This window comes from Micromys minutus (genome assembly GCF_963924665.1).
Source record: "Micromys minutus genome assembly, chromosome: 15".
NCBI lineage: Eukaryota > Metazoa > Chordata > Mammalia > Rodentia > Muridae > Micromys > Micromys minutus.
In genome coordinates, this window is record NC_137984.1 from 56,725,315 (window position 1) to 56,752,058 (window position 26,744).

At 42.9% G+C, this 26,744-nt stretch overlaps 2 protein-coding genes across 5 annotated transcripts in view; one reads left to right on the forward strand and one right to left on the reverse strand.

Moving 5' to 3' along the window:
* Positions 1-26,744, forward strand: part of MED12L (mediator complex subunit 12L) — a 303,185-nt gene that overhangs the window by 105,192 nt on the left and 171,249 nt on the right. The gene's annotated exons all lie outside the window — the stretch shown is intronic.
* The window catches only part of P2RY14 (purinergic receptor P2Y14), a 31,388-nt gene continuing 4,846 nt past the window's right edge, over positions 203-26,744 (reverse strand). Inside the window, exons 1-2 of one of the 2 annotated variants that reach the window (XM_080929631.1) lie at positions 14,454-14,589; positions 203-1,652 (exon numbers count right to left, since the gene is read on the reverse strand). In XM_080929631.1, coding sequence (XP_080785757.1) covers positions 609-1,652; positions 14,454-14,456 — 1,047 coding nt within the window. In that variant the 5' untranslated portion in view covers positions 14,457-14,589 and the 3' untranslated portion in view covers positions 203-608. Of the gene's footprint in view, positions 1,653-14,453; positions 14,590-26,744 lie in introns of those variants that run through there. The other variant, XM_080929632.1, reaches the window with a different exon arrangement.

Genomic DNA, 26,744 nt, shown 5'->3' on the forward strand with positions numbered 1-26,744 from the left:
CAGGACTTGGAGCAGAAGAGTACTCATTCGGGAAAGTCAGACAAGCGGATGTTTGCGCTTTCTGTGTAACCACCTTTCTTGTACTGCGGTGTGTGACAAAGCATACTGTAGAGACCCACACGCAGATGTGCGGAAACTCTGGGGGTGATCTTCACATGTTGATTATTAATAAGACAAAACTCTTGATAGTTTTGCAGACAACTTGTTTATTGGCACATACACAGTACAAAGCCTGAAGTAGATATGAGCATTACTTAGCTGTAAGTAATATGTGAGTATGATTACATATCATACTTAGGAGGGACACCTCAAAGGCTGGATGTCTTCTAAGAAGTCAGTTAATGGAAAAGGAGGAGTTGGGTTTTGGTAACCCATAGACTGGGACTTATGCCACTTCTCCATTCATTTCATTTCTAAACACTGGGACGTGCTTTAGACTTTCATTTTACATGAAAACATATGTTTTATTTTTATTATACTTTTTGGACTTTATTCATATTATTGGATAAGATAGCTAGCTAAGGTACTTATTGCTATAAGCCTGCTTTTTATTCACACATTTTAATTATTGTGTAACAAGAGCAACAGTGCTTGAAAGGGGTGGGAATTTACAAAGTATCTGTGCTTTCGTGAGTTGTATTTCCCCTTTTGGTTTTGGACGTCTCTAGGTCATTCTGGACTTTTAATGACATGTGTAACTTCTTATTTAAGACTTCTCTAAATGGCTGGCATAAGAAGAAATAGATGATGGGGTCCAGGCACACATTTGCAGCAGAGAGGAGCAGAGTAAATTCCTTGGCATAGAGCAGGGTCTCCTTTGCCTGGCAGCTGTAATGGCCTTCTGTCTGACTCTTTGTGTAGGGGATTCTGGCAATGTGGTAAGGTACAAAACAGACAACAAATACCAACACAATGCTGAATATATTGCGGCTAGACTTCCTTTTGACAGAGATGGAATTCTTTCTGGACTTGAGGTGAGACTTGAAGATCTTCCTCGTTATGGCCGTGTAGAAGATGATTAACAGGAGAAACACGACCCAGAAGATGCTCACAAAGATATAGTTAGACGCCTTGTGCCACTTCCGCCCCAGCTCGTTTTTGAGCTCCATGCACTGGACTTTTGTGACCTCCTTGACACTCTGATTTGTCAGAATAATGTTGGGGACAGCGAGGAGGAGCATAAGCATCCACACCAGCACAGACAGCAGCTTGCTGCAGTTCACTGACTGCACAACAGACGTCAAAAGGGGCTTCACAATTTTATAGTACCTGTCAAAGCTGATCAGCCCAAAGAACACGATGCTGACGTACATATTAACATAGAAGATCACGGCAGTGACCCTGCATACAAACACATTCACCTGCCAGGGACCGAGGCCTGAGTCACCCAGGACTTTGAAAGGGAAAGTCAGGCCCATGAGAAAGTCAGCCACAACTATGTTCTTGAGATAGATGATAAAACTCTTCGAGCTGGGCACATAAAAGAATATCCATCCTGAGAGTCCATTGAGGAGGAGCCCTGTGACGAAGACCACACAGTACAGCACAGGAATGATCTTCCGTGTGATCAGGGTGTTCCAGGAGCAGGGCTCCTGTGTTGGAGATTCTGTGGTTGTTGAGTTGTCCATCTTCTCACTCCTGGAGACAAAGATCTGTAGAGAAAGGTAGGCTACTTACTTAAAGCACAATTTGTGGCCTTCAAGTGACTGGCATCTATTAAAGTAGAGGAACATAAATGTGGTGAAACCCCTCAAGACTGTGAACCATTTGCTCCCTCTCCCCTGGGGTTTTTGTCTCTCTTTCTCCATGTTCAGGAATCACAGAGGGAAGTTTCATCAACAAAATCCAGGATTTGGAAGAGAGAATTCCAGACACTAGACGGGATAGAAGAAACAGATACACCAGCCAAGTCTTTCCTCTGTTGCCATGCCGACTGTGCAGCTTCACTCTTGACTTACACCATCTTCCGATTGCTGCAAGTCTGTGACATTTGTTCCCAGAAACTGCCACAGGGGCACAGCGCTGCCCCCAGGTTTACCAGTTCACAGGGGAGACAGCTGTGTGGGTTTTGTGCACTATCTTATAGGAATAGGTTAGGTTTAGCAAAAGGAATAGTTGAATTTTATTTTACTTGATGTAACCTCTCACTTGTTTCTCAAGCTGTGACCTAGCCCATGGGTCCTGCTGTATTGAGAACATAGGTTCCACGGCTGGAGTCCAGCGTGAGTGGTCTAGGAATCTCTCAGTCGCATGCATACTTATTTGTTAAAGTATACAGAAATATTCAGTGAATTGTGAAGGATGTGAAACATACACATTTTCTCTATAAGGCACAATATACCATTTAAAAACCTAGTTTATATATTGATCCAACTTTGCCATGTCTTACACTGTAGGTACAAAGTCTGCTTGACAACAAGAGATATTGCTCACCTTCATTCACTGGAGCATTCCTGAAAGATCTTGAGGTTGCTTTAATGAAGAGAATGAGTCTTTGTGTAGGAAGGTTTTATGTGATCCATGGTAGCACGTAGCACATGCTGAGTTAGAGTGCTGTGCTTGAGATTCACACATTATCCACTTTGGGCAGGGCTAGTAAAATACAACATTTTCTTACATGTATTAAATTCAGAATCAAATGTAACACAGGTTAAATGTCCCTTTTCTAGAATGTGTAGAACCAGAAATATTTGAGTTTGGTATATCTGGATGTATGTGCACATGTGCATGCATAAGAAGCCATAGATCAGATTTGGGGGTTACCATGTTCTTCAGGAGATAGACACTTTTTTGGGTCTTTTGAGATGGTGTCTCCTGTTAATGTTGCTGGGAGGGGTAGGGTGAATGTCCATTTCCTTCAGTCTCTAGCGCTGGGATCATTGGTATGCACCATTCCTTTCTTACCTGGATTCTGGGATTGAACATAGCACCCCCACCCCGGCACAGCAAGGGCTTTATTGACTGAACAATCTTTCTAGCTGATAAAATCAGTTCACATCTCATATGTATCGTATAGGTGTAGCCCAAAGGTGATGGCTTGCTTTTGCATCCTACCGTATCCAGACCTTCATGTGATAGGCCTTCTCCTCCTGTCCTTTGTTCATCTTGACACAGGAACAAACCTGACACTTCTTCCCACCTTTCTCTCCTCCAGACAGACATGGAAATGTTCTAATCAGAAGTACCTGTGATAAGTATTTGTCTTTCACCTGATTAATTTTAAAAGTTTTAATACTATAATTATTGGTCTGTATAAGTGTACGTGTGTGAGCTTTTTGAAGCCAGAAAAGGATGTGTGGTTCTTGGCACTGGAGGCACACGTGTTTGTTAGCTGCCTAATGTTTGGGGCTAAACTCTAGTCCCTTGCAAATAGCAGCAATTGTTCTTAAGTACGGAGCCATGACTCTAGTCTTTTGAATCTTACTTTAGTAGAAAATAATAAATGCTCACAATAGTATAGATGAAAATGGTTCTAAATTTTCCAAAGAATGTTTTTTGACTTCCATGGATTCTCTTTAAGCAGTGTGCTTCCCACCTTTGGAATCATTATTCCATGTGGTTTCCAGGGAATTTTATGTTTTCAGCTTATTTTAAAATAGTTTGTATTAGTTGATTATATTATATACCTACCAGGTTGGCCCTTAGTTTTCTAACCTTTCTCAAGGAATGCCCACCTTGACCTCTGTTCTTACTTACAATGTCACTGCTTTACAATGTTACCTCCTTACCTACAGTGTTACTGCATTACTTACAGTGTTACCTCCTTACCCACAATGTTACTTCCTTACTTACAATGTCACTGCTTTGCTTACAGTGTTACCTCCTTACCTACAATGTTACTTCCTTATTTACAATGTTACCTCCTTACCTACAGTGTTACTGCATTACTTACAGTGTTACCTCCTTACCCACAATGTCACTGCCTTACTTACAATGTCACTGCCTTACTTACAATGTTACCTCCTTACTTATAATGTTACCTTCTTACTTACAATGTTACCTCCTTACTTTCAATGTTGCCCAGCATTATGACTCCTAAACTATGGTCTTTGCTTCTAAGGCCCAGACAGTCAATGGAATGTGGCATGTGATAAACTTTGTCACCTTCTCTTGATTCCCAGAAAGTCTTCTACTTGGCCTCCTTATGTCTTCTCTAGCTCAGCCACCAGGAAGCTTGCTGTCATCTATGCCCAGAAGGAATCCCTTTATTTGTTTTTTCTTTAAATGCTGAGAGTATTCAGGGTTTGTTGGCACACATCTCAGAGACCACTGAGGATCTAAATTCTAAGTTTCGTATGTTTGCCTCAGTTGGCTTATTTTCCGATTCTGCATTGTTTGGTGTTTTTGTTATTGAAAGACCATGCTCCCATACTCAGCTTGTATATATTCAGTCCTTACTTTGCGAAGATCCCAATATCATCCATTCTTGCTGGGCACTGTCAAAACCATTAGTCTCCGAGAACTCTCAGGGAGCTTCTAAGCTGGATGGCTGACTAGAGTGTCCCTCTAGGGTATTAGGGGCCCCACTGAAGGAGGAGGAACCTATGTAGTAGCCTCAGGAAAGAGGGTGACGGGGCAGCCTTCCTGGGCGTGTGATAACAAAGACTGGCATGTGAAGTGGCCTGACACGGTGAGGAAAGAGATGGAGGCATTGTGACAGATGCATGGCAACAGGCTGGGAGATATGAGAGACGGCAGGATAGTGGGGACACTGGTTACTGAAACCTTCAGTAAAGCCTTGGACCCGGAGGAAGAGCGGGTGTTTGCAGTGGTTGAGTTACCGAGACAGGTAGGGTAGTGTATTCGTGTCCAGATAGTATTTAAACTTAAACCTTTAGCTCCAGAGAGATTATACAGGGCATCTGCGCGTGTGTGTCCACTTGTGCTCAAATTCAGTGGGCCCTTCAGCTTCTTAGATCCTTTTAAGAATTGGCCTTTCTTTTGGAGGAACTCATTGGCTGCTGTGTGTTTGTGTTTTAAAGCCCTCCAGTTCTCTAGTGATCCTCTGGGTTAATGGCCAGTCTTTAAAAATGTCTGTAACTGATGCCCTTTTAACTTTGATTTTGATTCAGCTCTAATCTTAACATGCTGGTGTCTCAGACTCTGCTGCAGGAGAGACTCAGCATCCTGCATAAATTAGGAGTGTCCTAGCAAGCAGAAGCCTAGTGGCTGCTGCTTCTGACCTTTTTCTGTTTTCCTCTGTTGGTAGATGGGGGTCCCAGATAGTCTAACTTGGCTTCTCTAGTTCTTGGTCACTGTGTCCCTCCAAGCTGTGATCTATATGCACCAACGCAACTTGTAACCTGACAAATGTCTGGTCTCTTGCCACGGGCAACTGTGTAACGTAGCTCTCACTTGAGAAATTCTTGTATGCTCTGAGGCTGAATTGCAGACCCTAAGAACTCTTCTGCTAAGCATAAACTTGGGTCGGCCTTGACTATGTTATAATTTAGACATCAGAACTCAGGAAGACAGTCAGTGAACCTTCGATGATGTGCGAGACTAGGGAAGGAAGTTCATTAACATGTACGATAAGCTGACAGTGTCCAGACCCAGTGCTGTATGAGATTCAAGCCACTTCCCCAAACCCAGTTAGTGGAACTTGCAAGAACACGAAAGTCCGTCACATCCGGCCTATCTGAGAACTTTTGCTGTTCAGCATCTTGTGATGTGTGCTGCAGACCATGGAGGGTCCTAGCGGAGGAGGGCAGAGTGTGCTGCAGACCATGGAGGGTCCTAGCGGAGGAGGGCAGAGTGTGCTGCAGACCATGGAGGGTCCTAGCGGAGGAGGGCAGAGTGTGCTGCAGACCATGGAGGGTCCTAGCGGAGGAGGGCAGAGTGTGCTGCAGACCATGGAGGGTCCTAGCGGAGGAGGGCAGAGTGTGCTGCAGACCATGGAGGGTCCTAGCGGAGGAGGGCAGAGTGTGCTGATGGAGCGACTTGTACCCTCCAAACACGAAGCCCAAGAGCAGCCGTATCAAAACCTCCGAATGTCAGATATTTACATTATGATTCATAGCAGTAACAGTCCTAAAGGTATGAAGTAGAAATGAAACAATTTTATGGTTGGGGGTCACCGCAACATGAGGAACTTCATTAAAGGGTTGCAGCGTTCGGTTGAAAAACGCTGTCCTGGAGCCTATAAAATGGCACGTTGCTAGCGTCCCCACGCCGCATCATATCTGCATAGCCTTGGTGGTGCTGTGGTAAAGTCTAGCCTACTACTGAACCAGTCCGGTGTTTCTTAGCTGTGCACTCAACATTTTAGGGGAGTCCAGTTCTTTGTTGCCTGTTTTACAGTTACATAGACAGCAGTAGCTCTGGCCTCTGTCCACTAGATGGCAGTACTATCCTCTGGTTGTCTCCAGACATGGCAGTAATTGTGTGTGTGTGTGTGTGTGTGTGTGTGTGTGAGAGAGAGAGAGAGAGAGAGAGAGAGAGAGAGAGAGAGAGAATACAAAATAATCACTAAAGATCATTAAACATCAAGTCAGATGCGGTGGCTTTTAGTTAGAGGTGTGGCTCAAGCTCTCGATAGTTCTGATGTTGTCATAAGTGCCAAGTGCCTCTGTCTATCAGCTGCTGGATCTCTAGCTTGCGAGCACACTAGCTCATAGGGTTCCTGTTTCTGTAAGCATCAGACACCAGTGGGAACATCGTCAGAGCTGAGTGTGCGTAAGCGGAGGACAGAGTAAGCAGAGCGTCTGGGATGCTTTGTCTCAGCCTCTCAGCTCCTCTTGCTTCTGCGTATTTATTTCGGCTCACATCTTTTGTGCTGAGATACAGGAAGGGCAGGAAGCACCAGAGACCATGTGTGCAGTGGTCTGCACTTACCTGGGTGTGTAGGTCAGTGTTCCCCTCCCCCTCGCAGGTGTGTGTGCTGGGAGGATTGGCTCATCCATTTTTGTTACTGGATGGTAGCCTGCAGGACTAAGGGTGAAATCACAACTTTGTGATCTTATTCAACAGTGCTACCCGGGTCTTTGATGAGGCTGCCCTCAGAGTTCTTACATCTGCTTACTCTCTCTAGAACTTGGAGGCCAAGCATCCTGGGCTCTTCTCTTGTTTTGTTTTTCCCCTCCTAAAAGTGTTGTTTTGGAATCAGGGCCCTATTCTCCAGAGCTATTCAAGGAAATGGATCTCTGACCTCCTTTGGCACTGAAGAGCTGGTGTTTGTTTTCTCATGGAGTTGCACTCAGACCTTCCACTGGTAGATAGCTTTTGGTTGTACGGCAGAAAACAGATTTCTATTTCTGAGAAAGCAGTAGCTTTTACCTCAGCTACATAGCAACCACGGACTGCATGCTTGTTTAAGAGTCAGGATTAGAGAGCCCAGGAATGACAGTGAGGACAGGAAACACTGCCCAGACACGGTTGGTTCCTGAGATGTTTAACCCCTGTGTGTGCTTTCTCCCGGCTCTGAGTACTGAACCCTGTTGTGGGGTGAGGTGAGATCGGTGACTTCTGATTCTAATGGATTGCATTACCACACTAGCTTGTGAATTCAGCAGTCCCTAGGTGAATGCTTCACTACGTATGCCGTGCGATTAGCGGGCAGCCGTACCCCTCTCAGCATTGCTGGAATTAAGTGTGGAGCTTTGAGAGCTGATGCTCAGGGTGCGCTCAGATGCTCTACACTTGACCTTTTCCTAGGTCTTGACCTACAGACAGGGATTCACTGTTGTATCAGTGTCTTTCCCCAACATTCCATTTGAAATTGCTATTGATAATCCATCTTTACAGTAGACTTTCATAGGGTCACTTACGTATCTTAGAAAACAGTCTTCATTCTTGCTGTGCTCCACAGCAACCACAAATGCTGTTCAGTGCTGTGTGATAGATAACGTGTGTGTGTGTGTGTGTGTGTGTGAGAGAGAGAGAGAGAGAGAGAGAGTGCGTGTGAGAAAGAGACAGAGAATGTGTGTGAGAGAGAGAGAGAAAGAGAGAAACAGACAGTGTGTGTGTGTGTGAGAGAGAGAGAGAGACAGAGAGAGACATTGTGTGTGTGAGAGAGAGAGTGTGGGGGGGTTTGGGGAAGAGTGAGTTAATACTGATAATAATAAGCCCTCTTTGGTAGCAATGGCTGAAAAGTGTTTCACACTTACGATTTCCTTGGACCCTTTTCTCGGCATGTATATACATGTATAGACCTGCCTGTGTGTATATATGTGTGTAGTATGTATGTATGTGTGTGTGTGTGTGTGTGTGTGTGTGTGTGTGTGTGTGTGTGTGTGTTGGGTATGTTTGTAGTAAGGGCTGCTTGTACTTACTGCATTCTGGTTTTCTTTCACATTGCCAGTATCTTGCTTTGCCTAGGTGCTACTTTCTCTCAAGATATGAAATCTTTTATACTCCATAACTCATAATAGAAAATTTATAGATCCAAAAATTGTGTGTGTATGTGTGTGTGTATGTGTTTGTGTGTATGTGTGTGTGCTTTTATGTGTATGTGTGTAGATGTATGTGTGTGTTTGTATGTATGTATGTATGTATGTATGTATGTATGTGTGTTTGTATGTGTGTGTGTTTGTGTGTATGTATGTATGTATGTGTGTGTGTTTGTATGTGTATGTGTGTGTAAATGTATGTGTGTATGTTTGTATGTGTGTGTTTGTATGTGTACGGGTGTGTTTGTACATGTATGTGTGTGTATGTGTGTATGTGTGTATGTGTGTGGGTATGTGTGTGTATGTGTGTGTGTGCTGACTCTCATATCACTGTGTCCCCAAGGAGGTCGGAGGACAATGTGCTGAAATCACCGCCCTTTCGTTGCCTCCAGCAGACAGAACTCAGATTTCAGGCTTGGCAGCAGGTACTTTTACTTGGTGAACTAGGTTCCCAGTCTGAAACCATAGAATTCTCTCTTTAAAAGACATTAAAGATGTATGTGTGTGGGTGTTTTTCTTGCACACATCTGAACGTCATGTGTGTGTCCCTGAAGAGGATGTCAGATCTAAGGAACTGGAGGCGGGAAGCTGCCTCAGCCCTCTCTTGGACAATAGCCAGTACTTTTTACCAATAAGCCACCTCTCCAGCCCCAATACAGAGTTTATATAGCCACTTTCTGTCATAGGTAATTTCACAAATTCTAACTCCTGGGACTTAGAGTTCAACTCTTGGAAGAAAGAGGAGTGTAGTGTCTCCCTGCAGTGGTGGCACTGAGAGTAGTTTCTTTTCTATCTACGTTGCTAACGTTACTTCAGATCTCCTATGTGCCACTGGCTTTAGTAAACATGTTGGGCAAAGCCACTCTGAGTTCCTTTGTTTCTCCATCCCTTGTTGAGATTTTGTGTGTGTTTCTCACACACTCTTTCCTTGATTAGTCGATTCAGTCATCTTCACGTGGCCACCAGCTTCATGACAAGATTGGCAGACCTCTGCATTTCCTTTAGGTGTGACTCAGGTACCTCTCCAGAGGAGGACAGAGCTGACGGGCAGTGTCACAGCCATCAAAAATTCCAGTTTCATGGGATTCAACTCTTTCTTCTGATGTCAGAGGGCACCAGCACACAGAAGGCTCACATACATGTAAGCAAAACATTTATACATAGCATAAGATTAATACACCCTTAACATGGAATAGTATCTCCACCTGTCCCCACTGTGTCAGTGACGTCATCCTGAAGGCAGCGCACTGACTGCAAGGTTATTGGCTGCCCTCTGCTGTAGGAAGGCTCAGACTTGTGCTGACAAGCAGCAGCAGCTCAGGGCTCACTGACTTTTGGATGAATTTGTTCACATACTTCTAGGCAAGTTAAGCCCTGAACTGTCAAACGATGCAATTTTAAAATGTGCCTTTGTAAATTGTCGCATCGTAAGTAAGAACTTATGTAGACACCTTTGGTCACAGACTGGAATTCCTATTGCTCATGCTTTGATAGATCCCAGTGGTCAAGCACAGGTGGCTTTTAAGAATTCACTTTATTATCAGTTTTTATCTCCTTCAGTCATAGCAACACAGCAAGCAGGGCTGTGGTCGGAAGTCCTCACACTGTACCGTTTGTGATTTCTGTATCATCATTTTGACACATACATATGTGTAAATAGATAAAATCTTATTTTATGTGTACAGTTTGAACCCCTCTTGCCCCAAATGCTTGGGACCAGAAGTGTTTCAGATTTCAATATGTTTAAGTTTTTTGAATGTGTGGCTAAGCTGGAAATTTGAATGCTGAGTTTCAAATTTGATAGCACTTTGAACTTCTGATTGTTGGCATAAGGACTGGACTCTGCCCTCCTACACATTATCCCTGGTGTAGATGTGGCTGTGATTCGTGCATCTGAGTTGTGTGCTCTTACCATATTTCCTTTAGTCAGTTTCTTTCAGAGAACAGCATTATGCAAAATTATGATTTAATGCCATGAATTACAACTTACCCTGCTTTTAACATGGTAAAATGAACATTTATGGTTAAAAAGGTCTATGCAAATGAATATTCTTCAAATGATGAGCCAGTTAAATATGTGTAAATGATATATTAACTACTAAGACAGAAGGACTTCAGTGCATCAGAACACAAGTTGTGTGTGGAAGTTTAGTACCATATTGCTGTCCTGCAAGAAACCGCCTTTGGTTGTCTGTTCAGACTCTGAGCAGTTACAGTCCTGTGACTGTAAGTTCCTGTGAGCCCAGGTTAATTGCATGTGGGTTTTCTTGTGTCCTTGACCCAGCTGGTTCCTACAATACTTCCTTCCCTTGTTCTGCAGAATTCCCCAGGCTCCACCCTAAAGTTTGGGTGTGGATCTCTGTATCTACTTCTGTCACTTGCTGCGTAAAGCGTCTCTAATGACTGTGGGCTGGGCAGTATAGCAGAACATCATTAGAAATTATTATTTTTTATCCTAAGTCTCTGTGTCTGGCACTCTCTCAAGCTAGAACAGTCATTGGTTGGTAACTCCTACAAATTCTGTGCCACCTTCACCCCTGCATTTCTGGCAGGCAGGACAAATTATAGGTTGAAGGGATTGCACCTGGGTTGGTGTCCCAGTACCACTGCTAAGAGTCTTAGGGTCACCCTCATCGACTCTCATCAGTTTTCATGGCACTAGGTCTCTAACTTGTTCTAGAGATCCCTCAATTCCACTCAATTCCAGTACTCTCTCCCTCATGCTCCCCCCCCCCCCCCCCCCGTGTAATCCCTCTTCTTTCCTTACCAACTCCCCTCCAGGTACAACTGGGCTGCACTGTCTAGCCTTAGTAGGAGAGGAGGTGCCCACTCTTACTGCAGCCTGTGCCATGGCGTGCCCTGTCATCTGGTTATTTGCATGAGATTAGATCTTTGCCATTCTTTATCCAAGACAGAATTCTGGAGTAGCATATATTGGTCCATGGCTCTGAGAACTGCCTGTGTTTTGTGGACCAGGTATTAGATGTGCAGAAGTACAGCACTGCCGCTTTCCTATATAAGCTCTTTTGGAACTCATGCTATTTAGGTTAATATTTCAAGCTCATTTAAATTGCATTCAAATTAATATCTTAGAACTTCTCACAGCATCAGTTTACCAAATAGCAATGTGGATGGGCGTATGAACACAAGCTCTTTAAGAGGCTTCCATGATCTTTAAGAGTGAAAAGTGATCCTAAGGAAAAAAGTTTGAGCACTCTGGCTAAAGAATATTTAACTGTTTTCTAATAAGAAAATTTAAAATTTAGTTTGTTAGTTTTAATACTTTAGCTTTCGATCAGTGTATATTGAGCAATATAAATACCAAAAGGGAACATTAGACTGATGAAGTAATTAAACCACAGGAGACACACACACACACACACACACACACACACACACACACACACACACACACACACACACGTCTATAAGGCTGGTAAGGAATGGCTGGGTTGTGTGGTTGTCAGCAGCCATAATGGAACAAGTTAATAACCAGCAGGTGATCTTCCTGAGATGACCTGCTTTGAATTATTGTATAGTCTGCGACAGATTCGCCCTTATTAAGCAAGGCCGAAAGGAATTCACTTTAGGAAAGATTCCTGCTATTAATATGCTTTTCCTGTTATTATTAAACATATATAACAATCATTAAGTAATATAGCACACCTCTTTGGAGCAGATCTCTGCAGATCTACGAAGATGTATTGTCTTGTAGTGATGCTATATAGACAAATAGATAACTTAAGTCTTAATAATGATCCTGTAGGAATTCCTAAAGTTAGTGATTATTAAGCTCTTTTATAGTAGGACTACTATTAAGTCCTTTTCTGATAGTCAAAACTGCAGTGGGAACTCTGCCAATCTTCCAAGTGTTAATTGCTTTAGATGGTAACCAGATTTTCTCCTACTCAGATCACAAATCAAGAGGTTGTAAAATAATTAACAGGTTATAAACAGGGAACTAACGGTTTATTATAGGTGCTAGGACAGCGGATAAAATATTGACTGGGTTTATCTATACAAAACTTTACTAATAACTTAGTTATGGTTTTAAACCTTCAGTGAACCTGTGGAGCTCAGACAGGTGATGGATGTTTAGCCAGATAATTACTCATAATGGATCTGCATGTGTACATTCTCTGCTGTAAACTTGATTTGATTTTTTTCTAAACTTATGATGAACTTTTTAACATGTGATCATGTATTCTGAAAGACATGTAAGTACTGAGGACAAAGAGAAGAGAGATAGAGATATATTTTCCCTTTCCCTACAAAGATAGGAGGAACTTTTTCCCTTTCCCCACTTAGAAGAATTTCTCCTTTTCCTGCTTAGGATCTTATCCCTTAGATAGCTTTCATGGGAAATTTTACAACTTAATAATAAACATCATAATCGCTTTTCTAAGTGTCCCTTTTTCTTCCTGACTTTTGACTCACAGGCTGAAAGTTAGAGCCCAGCAGTTCAAAGGCCACTTACTTAATCCCTGGCTGTTAGGCTACTCCTCAGAAAGAGCAAGAAAGTACTTAGGACTGTTTAGAAGTCACCAGCATTTCAGCGCAGTTAGAGAGCTAGAACGTCCCGAGACCCCAAGTCCTGCTCTGCACAGCTGCCTTCTCCAGGCCTGGAGGCCCGCATGGGCTCACACAGGGCAGGCTGTGCTCTGTGGATCTGGTCCAGAGTTGGTGGTCCTGTGATACAATGAATCATTTTCTGTAAGAGGTAACAGGGTTGGAAGTTGGCACATAAGGTATCTTTTCTCCCTAGTTTCACAAGTGACTGTAACTCTCAGTTTTAGATACAGGCTGAGTGATTTTGTGTTGATTTTACTCTCAGCAGTGGTAACTATCACTGACTTAGTGCAGATGATGGGAAAGGAATTCCATTTTTACTGAACAGCTGCTATGGGCCAGATACATAAACCTTAGAGTTTTTTTTCATAGGCACTAGGACCATAGTGAAACCGGTTAAAATGCTAAGAACCCAAACAAATGATGTTATTCAGGAAGTCAATATATCAAGATCTAGCTATTTATCTTCAAAGCTTGCTTCCTTTTTTTCTTTTTTGACTCCAATAATATTGACTATTTTATATAATGGGATTACTGGCCATGTTATGTCAACATCCAGCTAAAGGGCTCACCAGTTCTGCACAGTCTTGATTTCTCTTCTGCTCATGCATAAATTACAGTTTTTATTAGACACAGTTATTGTATACTAGAGACAAGGAAGTAGATTTGCAGCCAGATGGTTGGTTCCTCTGAGTATTAGCCTTGCCCTTCAATTAGACAAATCACCTTGTCCCTGACACTTGCTGAACTCATTTTCAGATTGGTAAGACGGAGGGAGCTATAAAGAGATTTTCCCAGTGTCACCCAGCTGTTCGGGGCATCCAGTGATCTGCCAGCATATGTGTGAAGTCTTCAAGGTGGAGGGCAGCGAGCTTGGTGCATGGATGTTACCTAGAACCCTCCCTGTCGTATAAAATCATGCGCAATACTGTGTCCTTTGCTCTTGTACGTATGATTTGAGCTAAAGGCAGAGAGACGTCTCCCCTTGTTATTAGAAGGATTGATCAAATTGCAGGTATTTTTATACCCCCATGATAAGTTCTTGTGATTACCTAATATTTTAAAGTTGTCAGCATATAGTAAATGCTGAATTTACCACTTTTAAACTTTCTTCAGCACCAGTCTCGAAATCTCTCCATACAGTTGCAAGTTTACAATTTCCCCATCAAACGGGGCTTTTTTACCTATCAGTCTTTATGTGGGTGAATAAATAAACTAGAGTTTACCACAAGCATATTTTATGTTAGAAAAACATTGGGTTTCATTTAAGTTACTTTACAGTTTATGGAAAGGAAACTATATATTGACTCTCAATAGTACATCCCTCATCCTTGCCGCTCACGAATTGAAACTAAAACCACTCTTTACATGTTTGTTAAGTCTTAGAGGAAGAAATCGGAACTTAAGAATCAAGGAAATGAAATTTTAAGCCCTAAGACACAAGCACTATCAAGCCAACTTAACTCCTATTTCTTCTGAAATTAAAGTGTGACTCACCATTATGGCCGCGTCAGTAGCTTAGGCATTGGTGTTCTGGAGAGGACTACAAGGACGGCCTCACATGAAGTCCCTCACATCTGGCTTCCGCTCTGATGGGCCTTCACGCTCTGCATTTGTTTTCTCTCCTGAGCATTTTAGTTACTGGACTGCTTTGCTCTGAGGATTGCGTCATAACCCAGCTGTACTTGTCCACTTTACGGTTTCAGATGACTCCTTTTAACCCCATCTCTGCTAATGCACATTGCTGTCCTGCACTAGCTTTACAGCTTGCTTAAAAGAGGAATTCCCAATTCCGAGTGCGTGAGCCCACAGAAGAAAATCATGCTTCATTACCTTATTGAACATAGGAAATGTGCAATCTCACCTATAAATCTAGTGTTCCATTCATCACATAAGAACAGTTTCAGAGACTGGAAGTAGAGAAAGCCATCATACTTTGGAATTACAGATAGTATTTTACTGTACGCTGAACTGGATGGAATTTTCCTACTTACCAATTCTTCCGGTCTCCACAGCCCCTGTAGGTGAGATTGGTTCAGCAACTGAGTGTAACATCTGACTGGTACTAAGGGAAAAGTACTTTGCTTTTTTGCCTGGGCTATTCATGTTGACAAGCGGGAAATGCTGCGTTAGGTCTCAAACCAAAACATCTATTTAAGTGCCCTCTGAAATGTTGACAGCTGGCCAAATGCTTGAGCATTGAGCAGCACAGATTTTTACCAGCTTCTGGAGGCCGGCTCTATCTTGTGCTTATATAAGATGGAGCTGATGTAGATTTGCTAAGGGTTACAAATTGTCAAGGCCTGACCCAGGGTAAACAGCATGAAAGGGTGTGTGAAGAGGGAGAGGATCCCAGCCAGCCGCAGGATGGATTGTTCCCACGTCTAGCCGTGACCTTTTGTGTGAAGCTGTAGTAATCATAGCTATAGTGCTCTCTGTTTGGATACATTTTACAGTTTTGATCCATGTGGTTTTAACTAGCTAAGGCTGTTTTGTTTTGTTTCTGAAAAACTGGACATTTATCTTAGAGTAAAGCACACCTTTGTGCCTTCTGTAGTGGCTGCACTTGAGTGTCCACAGAGCCTTGCCCTGTGCGTCAATGTAGCCACAGATGAGCAGAGAGTCGTTGAAAGGATGCTAGCCTCCTCTGTGGGACATGCATGCCCTGTTCTAGTGGTAGATGGGATGTGATTGTGTCCAGTCTGCACCAACCTTTAGTGGTGCATAGGCACTTCTGACCTTTCTCCAGTTTATCAGTACCCTCCAGACAGATTTTGGACAGCTGTGTTTCTATCTTGGTTTGCTAATTGACTGGTTTCTGGGTATTTAACAAATTATTCCCATGTTTTGTTTTGTTTTATCTTTCTCTCCAGTTGTTTTCTGGATTAACACAATACCAACTCATCTCTCAGTTCCAATGTGCTCAGGTTTCTCCATGTGCTTGGGTCAACTTTGGAGGCTTCCAGCCAGCATTGGGCCTGCCTCACTTCCTTTGGTCTTCTTAGATTTCTCATTTTTTATTTCACCATTTCCTCCTCCCACCTGCCCCTGTCTTACAGAAGCAAAAGAGTTCCTCAAACTCCCTCTTATCTCCTAAGCAACCATCATGTGTTCCCCTGGCATTCTTTGCAGATGCATTAGAAAATGGCTGCTGTGTGCTGTCTTCACTTCCCCTCTACCTTGTACTCGATTTTACTGTGTGACTTCTGGAAACTGCGTGAGGCCCCTCCCGCTGCCCATTGCTCAGCCTGATGATTATATTACAAGATACTTTAAGGCAGCATTTATTTTTTAATTGTGAAGGTGCACACAATGTTCCATCTTGACCGGTTTTGTTTTCTGAAGTGATCCGGTTGTGATGTCAGGCTCCCCTGGACGTCCTCAGCGGGCTCGGCAGCCTCCGCGCTCGCTGCCCTCGTGTCTCTGTGACCCTGGATGAAGTTAGGTGTGCCCCACACCTTGCCTTTGGGTTTTTAAATAGGGTCCCTCAGAGCTGAGCCTGAATACCGGATCCTTCTATCTCAGCTTCTCCTGTGCTGGGATTACAGGTTTACGCCACACACTCAGTCTCTCAGCCACTTCTAAGGGATGGTTCAGTGACGTCTGTTTTACTCTTATTGTCACGAAACCATCACCGCCAACATTTTCAGACATCTGTCCTCTTGCAAAACAGAAACTCTATCAAATAAGTTACAAAACCATCTCTTAGTCTCTGGAAACTGCCACTCTGTTTCCTATCCACCTGGATTTGACTTCAGTAGGGACTTAAAACATGTGGAATCACTTCCCCCTTTCATGGCTAGCTTATTTCACTTAGTATATTATGATTTTGGTTCATAACATGCTAAAGCATGTAGCAGAACCACATTTCGTCTTGTAGGCTGGATAATTTTGCATCATGTGCACACACCCTGCACACACTCACTATGGAGAGTTTTGTGCTTTTCCTAAATACAGGAGTTTTGTTTTGTGTTTGACTCCTGTGTATCCTGAGGCTGTGAGGGCATAAAAACGCTAAAGATCCAGATTTTAGAGCTTGCATGCACACTCATCTCCCTTAGTGGTGGTTTTATATATTAAAGGGGAAATTCTATAAATGAGCAATTCATAAGTGGGATTTATATTGCTCTCAGTATATCATCTTAAAAGTTATCCCAAGGAAACAGACAAAAAAGCATGAGACAAAGTCTATCTTTTAAGCAACATTGAGATAATACCAGGACTCCAATAAGCTTGCCTTTAGTTTGTTCTGAATCTTTCCTGTCTCTGTAGAAGCTACCTCCAGACACATCGCAGACCCACTATGGAAGAAGTTTCCCTGTCTCTTATCGCAACATACAGGGTAACTCTGTCTTCATAACAACAGCAAGAAAAAGCTGCCTATCTCTGCCCCCACCCAGCCAGCCAGCTAACATTCACTAAGCATCTTCTGAACACTAGATACTTCAGGGGCCTTGGGTGCTACCGCAGCTCTGGACCGCAGCCCCTGTTGGTTGCCTTCTCCTATGTAGATCTTGAACTGTGAGGCAGGCACAGTTGGACAGTGAGGCTTTCATCTCTGTTGGTTACCAATGTTTTTAATGTACAGAATTAAAAGAATATAAACCTTAAGACACATTAATTTTTATTTTCTCTCTCATGTTACTTGTAATATGCATTTTGTTTTTGTTTTTGTTTTTGTTTTTTTTTTTAGTTCAGAATTCCTTAATTTTTTATTTCTGGTACCACTACTACAATTTACAGGGCAATATACCTGATGTAATGAAAATAAAAAGACAACGCCACAACAGATAAGACCTCAGGAATGTACATCTAACGGACACTACATTGCTTTCATCAATAGCTACACTTTTTGCAAACTGTGGCTGTGACAGTCCTGAACAAGAAGGGTTTCCTGTTTGAGCTGCAGTAACTTTTCTGACTGTGGATAATCGTTGCTCCTGTGGCAGATTTTCACAGTTCCTCTAATGCATTTAGGACGACTGTCTCAGAGTGACCTGCAGCTTTCCTGACACCTCCTCGCTCTCCTGCTAAGAACTGTAGCCGTTTCTGTTTTATTTTAAAACCTTCTGCTTCCATATCTACCACTTCCACCTCCAGATCCATGGCCACCGCCGTAGGGACTGCCTGAGCTTCTGCCACCAAAACTGCCCCCTTTCTGGGTCCATAATTTGATTGTTGTTGTCCACTATCATTTCCAAAGTCATTATAGTTCCCACCAGCACCATAGTTACCTCCACCAAACTTTCCTCCTTCACTGTAACCGTCATCTCCTCCCCCACCATATCCAACGCCTTGGTTTCCATGTCCTGGTCCACACTCCATAACCTCCTCTGCTACTGTGACCAGGACCATGAAAGCTGCACCATCACCTCCAAATTCATTATATCCACCATCAGCACGTCCATAAGCACCTCTGCTGCCACCACCTCCACCACCACAGCCCCCCCTTCCACCAAAGTTTCCTCCACGACCCATAAAGTTGCCAGATCCACCTCCAGGACCTCTCCGTGACCCAGCTACTGCATCTCTTGTTTAGAAAGGGCCCTTTTCACTTCACAATTATGCCCATTAATAGTCTGGTATTTCTGAACAAGAAGTTTATCAACTGTGTCATGATCATCAAGAGTTACAAAAGCAAATCCTCTTTTTCCCACTCTGCCTGTCTTCCATAACTTCTATGGTTTCAAACTTGTCAGACTTTTCAAAGTAGTTTCTCAGATTATATTCTTCTGTATCCTCTTTAATACCACCAACAATTTTCTTCATCGTTAAATGGGCGCCAGGCTCCAGAGAATCCTCTCTAGAAACAGCTCTCTCTGGTTCCACCACACGCCCATCGACCTTGTGTGGCCGAGCACACAGTGCAGCGTCCACCTCTTCACACAAGAGTAGGTCACAAAGCCAAAGCCTCTGGGACGTTTTGTTCAAAGATCTGTCATCACCACACAGTCTATAGGTGTGCCCCACTTCTCAACATGTCCTCTTAAGCTATCCTCTGTGGTTTTAAACCTCAGCCTACCAATAAACAGCTTCCTCGGCTGCTTGGTTCCTTTGAATCATGGCCCTCCATTTGAGACGGAACTCACCTCTTCCAACTCGAGTTCAATGTGGGACCGAGAGGAAGAGCGTCATATACATTTTATAAGTGACACTTCTGCATGTTGTTTCTCTTTCCTGTTATGGTAATATGTATTTGTGAAAGCCACAGTGAGACTGGATATGCTCACTTATTTCTGAAGCCTGGTGACCTATAGCATAAAACATAAACTTAAAAAAAAATACAGCAGTGTGAAATGCAGCAGTAGCTTTGTTCACTTGAAACTCACTAACTATTAGAATGTGCCTAGACAGATAGAAATCCTCGAGTAAATTATATAAATATATATAATGTAAGACAGGGAGCTTGGAGTTTGTGTGGCTCCAACTTGGTTCGTTTTTGTTGGATGAGAATAGTGATGCATTGTAGGAAGGAGCCAGCCACACCTGGAGGAGATTGGGTGTTGGGAATTTATGTTCATAGTTGTTCATATTTTGTAAACTGAGAGGAGAATTGATAGGGTGTGAGAGTGGAATTTACTTATTTATTTGAGTGCTATTAAAGTTCAAAGCTTCATATCTAAGGAATTGCTCTGACCAGGGACAGGACATGAGCTCTGTCTAGCGATGTAATGTCATCATCTGGGATTGCAGATCCAGCATCAAATAAAATTCACTGGCTGGGATGAAGAGACATGGGGGTGTCAGCCTTCGACATTGCCATATGACGTGGCACCAACAAATGCTGGACGTGAGGTGCGTGCAGCCTGGCAGTGTCAGGTTGGGCATGCCTGCTAGAGAGGACATGTCTGCATACTGACTCGAGGTACAACTCTTATTACCGTGTCTGACCTGAGTCCCCTGTACTTTATGTTTGCTCATCACTGCACTAACTCCCATCCCGGCAGATCCCTCCTCACCCAGAGTCTTATGTATCCTCAACCCAGCTCCCCCTCTTCGCTTTATAGAGCATCCTTGCCTTCCTGCTCAGGATGGGGGAAGAAGGTGGCTCACCCTTACGTTCTAATAGAGCTGCCTTTGGTTACCGTGTCCCGGATGGTAATGGTGCTCTCTGTTGCGTTAGACGAAAGGTACCAGTGCATATGAGATGGCGTCTCCCCCCTTCTAGGTGGCCACTCCATTTAAGTGAGTTAAGGTGTGTAAATATGGGGTAGTTTTGAGTATATTTGATAATATTTGAAATGGGATGATAGTCTCTTATGATGAGTCTCAATCCAGACACTGTTCCATTAAATATACTGAAAGCACACACACACACACACACACACACACATCCGATCAGGACTTCTTAGTGTTACATCTCAATGGAAATCTGTGTGGACAAATCCTGTGGATAATCATTTTCTCCTCTATTTTACTGCAGAAACCTTTTAGTTGCCTGGTCTTAGACGTTTTGCTTTTAGGCATTTGTAATCATTGTGACTTTGTAAAGTCTTCCATAACTATGTGAGTGTTTTCAAACTACCTTTTTCATTCTTCCCTTTCTGTGTGGAACCTTTATGCTGCCAAAGTCATGTTTCAAGTCAGAGGTCCTAAGTCAGAGGGGACTTGTGTCTTTTGTGCATTTTCTCTAAGTCACTTTCCTCGGATGTAGAATAGGGCTGCTTCCCTCCTTACAGTTGCTGGGACATCACAGGAACCATGGTGTCTTGTCTCACTAAGATGATTAGCTAAAGTAGGTGATTGGCAAAAGCAAGGACTCTCACAGTTAACAATAATTCCATGGGCTGTTACAGTATTTCTGACGTAACAAAGAATACTGTTTCGCTGGCGGAATGTGAGACTGTGGTGTCTGCTCATTGCTGGAAACCCCGCCAGACAGCTTTTCACTTAAATCAGGTATCACTCACTGGGTCCACACACGAGGCTCCGTGGCTTGTGAAGGCTAGGGTGCTTGGACTTCTGTTGGAGACAGCAGAAAAAAATGAAGAGGAAGCCCTGTGAGAAAAGTGGGCACCAGAGATGCTCACATTTTCCGTGTGTGTGGTTGCTAAGAGAGGTGGCCCAGGAGGTGTGCATCTCCTCTTTCTCTGTTGCCCTTAGTCTTCAGCTTCAGGGTAAGCTCCCTTGCACTCTGGCCGGTTGGCTTGCTGCAGTTTAAACAGTCACAGGATCTTGCTCGTACATATTGCATTTTTTAGACAGTTGAAACATTTGTTGATCTGTTGTCTTAGTGATCTGAGAGGAAATAGTTTGTGTGTTTAGGAGCATAAGTGTGTTTTACTTAGAAAGCTCTCTTGCTCACACTGTGGTATGTGCCTGGGAGCACTTCGCCGTCTGTGTCTCAGAGCTTTATAGAGTATCCCTTATACAAAAGTAGAGATGGTAGCCACCTCCGGATATTGTTGTGAGAAACACCATGAGTGTTGGGCATGTAGAGGAGCAAATTTGTGTTGCTCTCATCAGTATAGATTACTGTGTGGAGAAATGATGAAAAGATGTGTTGTGGGATCACTACCATGTCTAAGAGGTAATGAATGATTGCGCTAAGTAATTCTGCAGAGACTTGATGCCCCAGAGAAGGGGTATGCTGGGGGTGAGAGGCAGGGACATACTCTCAGAGGCGAAGGGGAGAAGATATGGGAAGTGGGGGACAAATTAAAAAAAGATAGCATGGCTTTGAAATGGCAATTAAATATAATGTTCATGGCTCAACACAGCAGTGATTTTCAGGGCAGTGCTTAGACTACCTTCTGTTTATGGGTCTGCTTACTACCTTCCTCTCATTTCCTCTAAGCATATATATGTGTACACACACACATACACACACATACACACACACATACACACACACAAACACATACACACACATACACACACACACACACACACATACACACACACACACACACACACACACACACATACACATACTGGATTAAATTTCAGTTTCCTGTCATGAAGGTCTGTTTTTTAAAAATGGTATCTTTTTCCCCTTTCCCCATCTCTCTTTTTTCGTGTGTGTTTGTGTGTGTGTGTATGCATGTCACAGTGTGCATGTGGAGTTTAGAGGATAACTTTGTGGAATTAGTTTTTCCTTCTACTTTTCTGTGAGTTCTGGGGATTGAATCCAAGCCATCAGGTTACTTAGCAGTTAGTTGCTTTACCTTCTGAGCCATCTCACTGGCCCGTGAAGCTCTGTTTTTGCTGCGCCCAGACAGCAGTGGTATAGCTCGGGCATCCTGTCCTTTCCATGTTTGCCCTTGGGTTGCTCTGCTGTATTTACAGGCTACTTTATGTGACTTACTCCTTCTTAATCAAGAGGCACAAAACTGCTTAAAGCCACCATGAGATGAACCATAAAGATTTCCAAGCAGGATAGGAGCAAGGCTGTGGTCATAGAGAAGTTTTCTAGACCCTCAGGTTGTTTCTTTCATCGTACTTTGAGGACTAGATGCTCGGAGTGGATAGAGACAGTGGGATGTTGTAGAGATGTTCAAAGATTCTTTCATTGTGAAGAGTTCAGGGTCTTTTTTTTTTCTTCTCTACTATTCTTTCTCTCCTCTACCATTTCCCGTAGCATTCTAAAATATGCATAAAGACTCCCCTGTTCTAGAAGCATGTTATAAGACAGTGTATGAGTGAGTACACATGTGTCTGTGTGTGCTTGTTTTGAGAAAACACTCAATCCTCTTTAAAATTGTAGTCCTAGACAAAAAGCCCATAGAAATTAAGTAAATGAGCTTACACCTTTGTCTGAGGAGGCTGTGTGGTTGCTGCCCCAAGTACTACTGTGACTCTCGGAGGCTATGACAAATAGTTTGAAGCCGTGTTGTTCTGAAAAGTTCATTGATTTTAGAATGAAAGCAGCATGTATGTCCCAGCTATGGTCTCACAGACGTCGTTGTAACTCAGAGGCACTGAATCGACATTTAGAAATTGAGACGGTATAGTAGAGAAGGAGAATATTCGATGCTTATTCAGAATTTGCACAACTCCAGTAGAGCAGACATTTAAATAAAGCCTGTTTTTTCTTCTGTTTGGGAAACCTCTTTATCATGACTGATGTGTTGTGGGGTCTGCAGGTCTCTGCTTTGTCCTGTGAGCAAGAGATTTGAATTCACTCTCTCCTGCTGTTCCCTGACTGTGCAGTCCAGATGCTGGTGGGGTCGGAGGCCTTCGTAGGTCTCAATATTTACAGCTGAGCAACAGTGGATTCTGGACCACATGGTAATTTGACATGAAGAAATGTGTGTGAACATACGTCTTTTATCTCTTTTGTGATGTTTGGAATTCATGTCTATGGTGTGTTCAGAAGTTCTCAGAAAGAACCACACTTTAGCCGATCCTCTGGACTCAATAGCAAGCACTTGAGTGATTGTGGGAAGTGGTATTGCCGAAGGCACAGAGTCTAACAACAGTTTGTCTTGGCCTATCCTGAGCCCTTTATCAGAGGTTTCTTGCCCATCTCTACACTTGACTATCATCTTTGTGACTACTGGGTGTAACCTTTTGCAGTGTATTTACGAACCACTAAATCTACCACCCAAGGCTAACAATATCATCAGGTAGTATCTGAGCCTTATATGGAGAGGATTCCCTGCTTTGCTGATGTTTCCACACGTGTTCAAGTGTCTTGGCTTATGACTTTCTTTGTTCTTTAACTAAAATAAGATCGTCATGAAACTGCTGCCATATTTGACATAATTTAGGACAGTTGGAATCTGTGTACTTGGGTCATGGTGACTCACACTTGATTAGAAACTGTCTGCTCTTCTCTTTGCAGTGAAGCTGTAGGTTTATGTTGACACACTTCATGATATGACACACACTGAGATGGACTTGTTCTAGGAGGGAATCCTCTGCGTCAGCTCTGTGTGCGCATGTGTAAGCTGGACAGACATATGGGGCCAGTGAATGCAATCACTAGAATCTTGGCTTTTTCAAAAAAGTATTTCAGTGTTGCTTATTTATTTTAAATGATTTTAAATGATGCATATATGCACCTTACATGTTTATGCATATGATTATTGTATAATTTTATTACCAGTATTAAGTACATTTATTAAAATGGTTTTAAGAGTATTTAGCAGTTGACATTTTAAATATACAAAGAAGAAAGAATGTTAGTAAATGGGCAGAGATTCACCTAGCACAGTGTTATTTCTACTCTGTGTCTCTTTCCCCTGCTGTGGACTTCAGTGGTTGTGAGAATAGCATCTGACTTTCTGTTGGAAGCAGAGCTTTGTGCCTGTAAGATATAAGGAGGACCTTTCTGATGTGCTGAATGGGTTGAAGAGAAATGAAAATGTTCATTAATCCAAGGCCTAACCAAGAGAAAAAAATCGAGTTTGTAACAGAGAACTTGGAAGTGTGAAACCACAGAAGTGAGCTGGTGTCCTCGGCAAACCAGGGGACATGTCACATCAGGAGGCCTAGACTGGAGAGTTGGAATAGAATCAATGGAAACTAAACTATCTTGAAAGCCCAGCATTTCACTGATGCCTAGATGAAGTTCAAGGCAGTTCTGGGCTGTCTCTTTTTATATCATGAGTGCAGTGGAATACAGTGTTGACGTGGACTGGGAACCTTTCTGTTGAAAATGTTTGAAGTATAAATACTCTGTTGGATTCTTTCATCTACTACTTAAAAATATGACTGGGTCCGCAGTGGTTACCCCACATTCCTGCTGCACCCTGTATTGTGGCTCCTCCTCCTGTGTGGCACTTCTGACCATGGGTGTTCTCTGAGCTTTGCTTTCTTTAAATCTGATGTCTTAATTCTGATGTTTTGGAAATAAATTCCAGTTTTGCTGTGTGATAAATACATTCATTATAATATATAAATGGGATTTATAAGATCGTAAAGAGGGTGTGTGTGCATGCATGTGTGCGTGAGTGTGTGCACCCAGGTGTGTTCAGAACACTTTGCTTTACTTCAGGGAAGCACAGCCTTCAGCTTACCTCCCCTATGGGCTGGCCTGGGAAGGTCCTGGGTAGGTCTCAGGTCACAGTCTATTTCGGGTATGAATAGTTCAGGCTTTCTCTATGAAAGTGGGGAAAGGAGCCTGAGGAAAGTGTTTGACTGATGCTGAGAGAACTTTACAGGCTTATTATCACTGTTCATTTCCGGTGACCCTAGGCCTAACGTCTTCTTAGAGCATTTTTAATGACATCTTCCAAAGCACTCAGTTTGGACCAGTAGGAACACCCAGGATTAATGCTTAAAAAGTAATAACTTTCTTCTTTATCTTGTAAAATGACTATTTTCCTTTAAAGTGTCATTCTTGTAATAAACGAAACTACTCACCCCTGACGTCTACAGTCATTGTCTGTCCTTATTCCCAGGGCTTTATTGGAGCAGGTGACTGGTGAGTGTCACGGGGAGAAAAGCCTTGTGTGAGTGTCAGCACAGTCAGCCAGGATCCAGTATTTTTGTGTGGTGGAAAGGTGCAGAGTAGCTCAGCAGCCGGCACTGGGCCTCAGGGACAGACAGCTCGGTGCCCTGCAGTGAGTCGCCTGGAACCATGCTCATTCCAGTGGGATGAGCCTGTGGAACTGCCAAAACGATGAAAGTATTGGAACCCTTACAGCTTGCCCTAAAATTCTGGGCATCCGCTTGACTTTAAACTGTATGACACTACGTTCGTAGTGCTGGAAATTTATGAGTATCTTGAACCAGCAGGAAATAAACAAATGTGGCACTCACAGCTCATTATCCTAACAAGGGCTGACAAAATATTCAGCTTATAAATAGCATCTGTTTGTGAAGTTATTCTGGACTTTGCTCCCGAGTTTAATGGCAGTGTGGATCATATCAACTTTACCAGCTGTCAGAGCCTTAAACGTTTCATCATTAATAAATTTCCTTAGATCTGTTTCTTAGAACATTTCAGTGGAACTTTTAATGCTGCCTTTAATGGTATTTGAAAGAAAGAATCAAAGAGCAACTTGATTTAACATACCCTGTGAGCAAGGGATTTCTTAGAGATTAATACAGCACAGAGGTTAAGGGTTGGGACTGCTGGGCTCCAACACTCCATCCCCACTTCTCAGCAGGGTCACAGAAGAAGGCTGTCTGTGAATCAGTAAACTGGCAGAAACTCTGTATCCCATGGGGTAATGGAAAGAATTTAGAGGTAATACCCACACAGCAGTGTTGATGTTACTGTGGCCAGCTGTCAGTAAGCAGTGTTTAAATAGAAAATCATGGACCCAGCAGAGTCTCTTGCATTTCTCTACCCCCACCCTCTGGATGACTTTTCTCTGTGAGGCTTAGAAGGGCTCCCCTTTTATTTTGAGTTGCTGATGTCAATCGAAGAAATCAGGTTGGGCCAGGCCTTTTATGGGCTCTTTCCACTTTCTTCTTCCAAGGCTAGACTTTGATTTTTGTTCACACACAACTGCTGTGATCTTATTTAGAAATTATTCCCTTCCCTTACTTAGAAATTATTTGTTTGATGTACTTCAAAAAGCCTGTGCTCACATATCGTCAAATTTAAGTCATTGTTGGATGTGCTGTCCTAGGAACTGGACACTTTACTAAGGAAAGCAATAGCAACCAATGCATTTTGTCAGATAACAAAAAGGCTTTTATTGAAGGCTTCTTGCAATCTAGGAAATTTAAACAGAAACTCAGTAGTTGGCTTATGATTGCACAAAGTAACCTTCTCTCAGCTGAGCCTTGGCCAGCATAGAGGGTTTTTGCATATGGACTGGACATAATCTATGTGTTTCCAATAAAACTATTGCTGCTTAGGTTGTGCTTAATTACTGAAAACCTTCCATC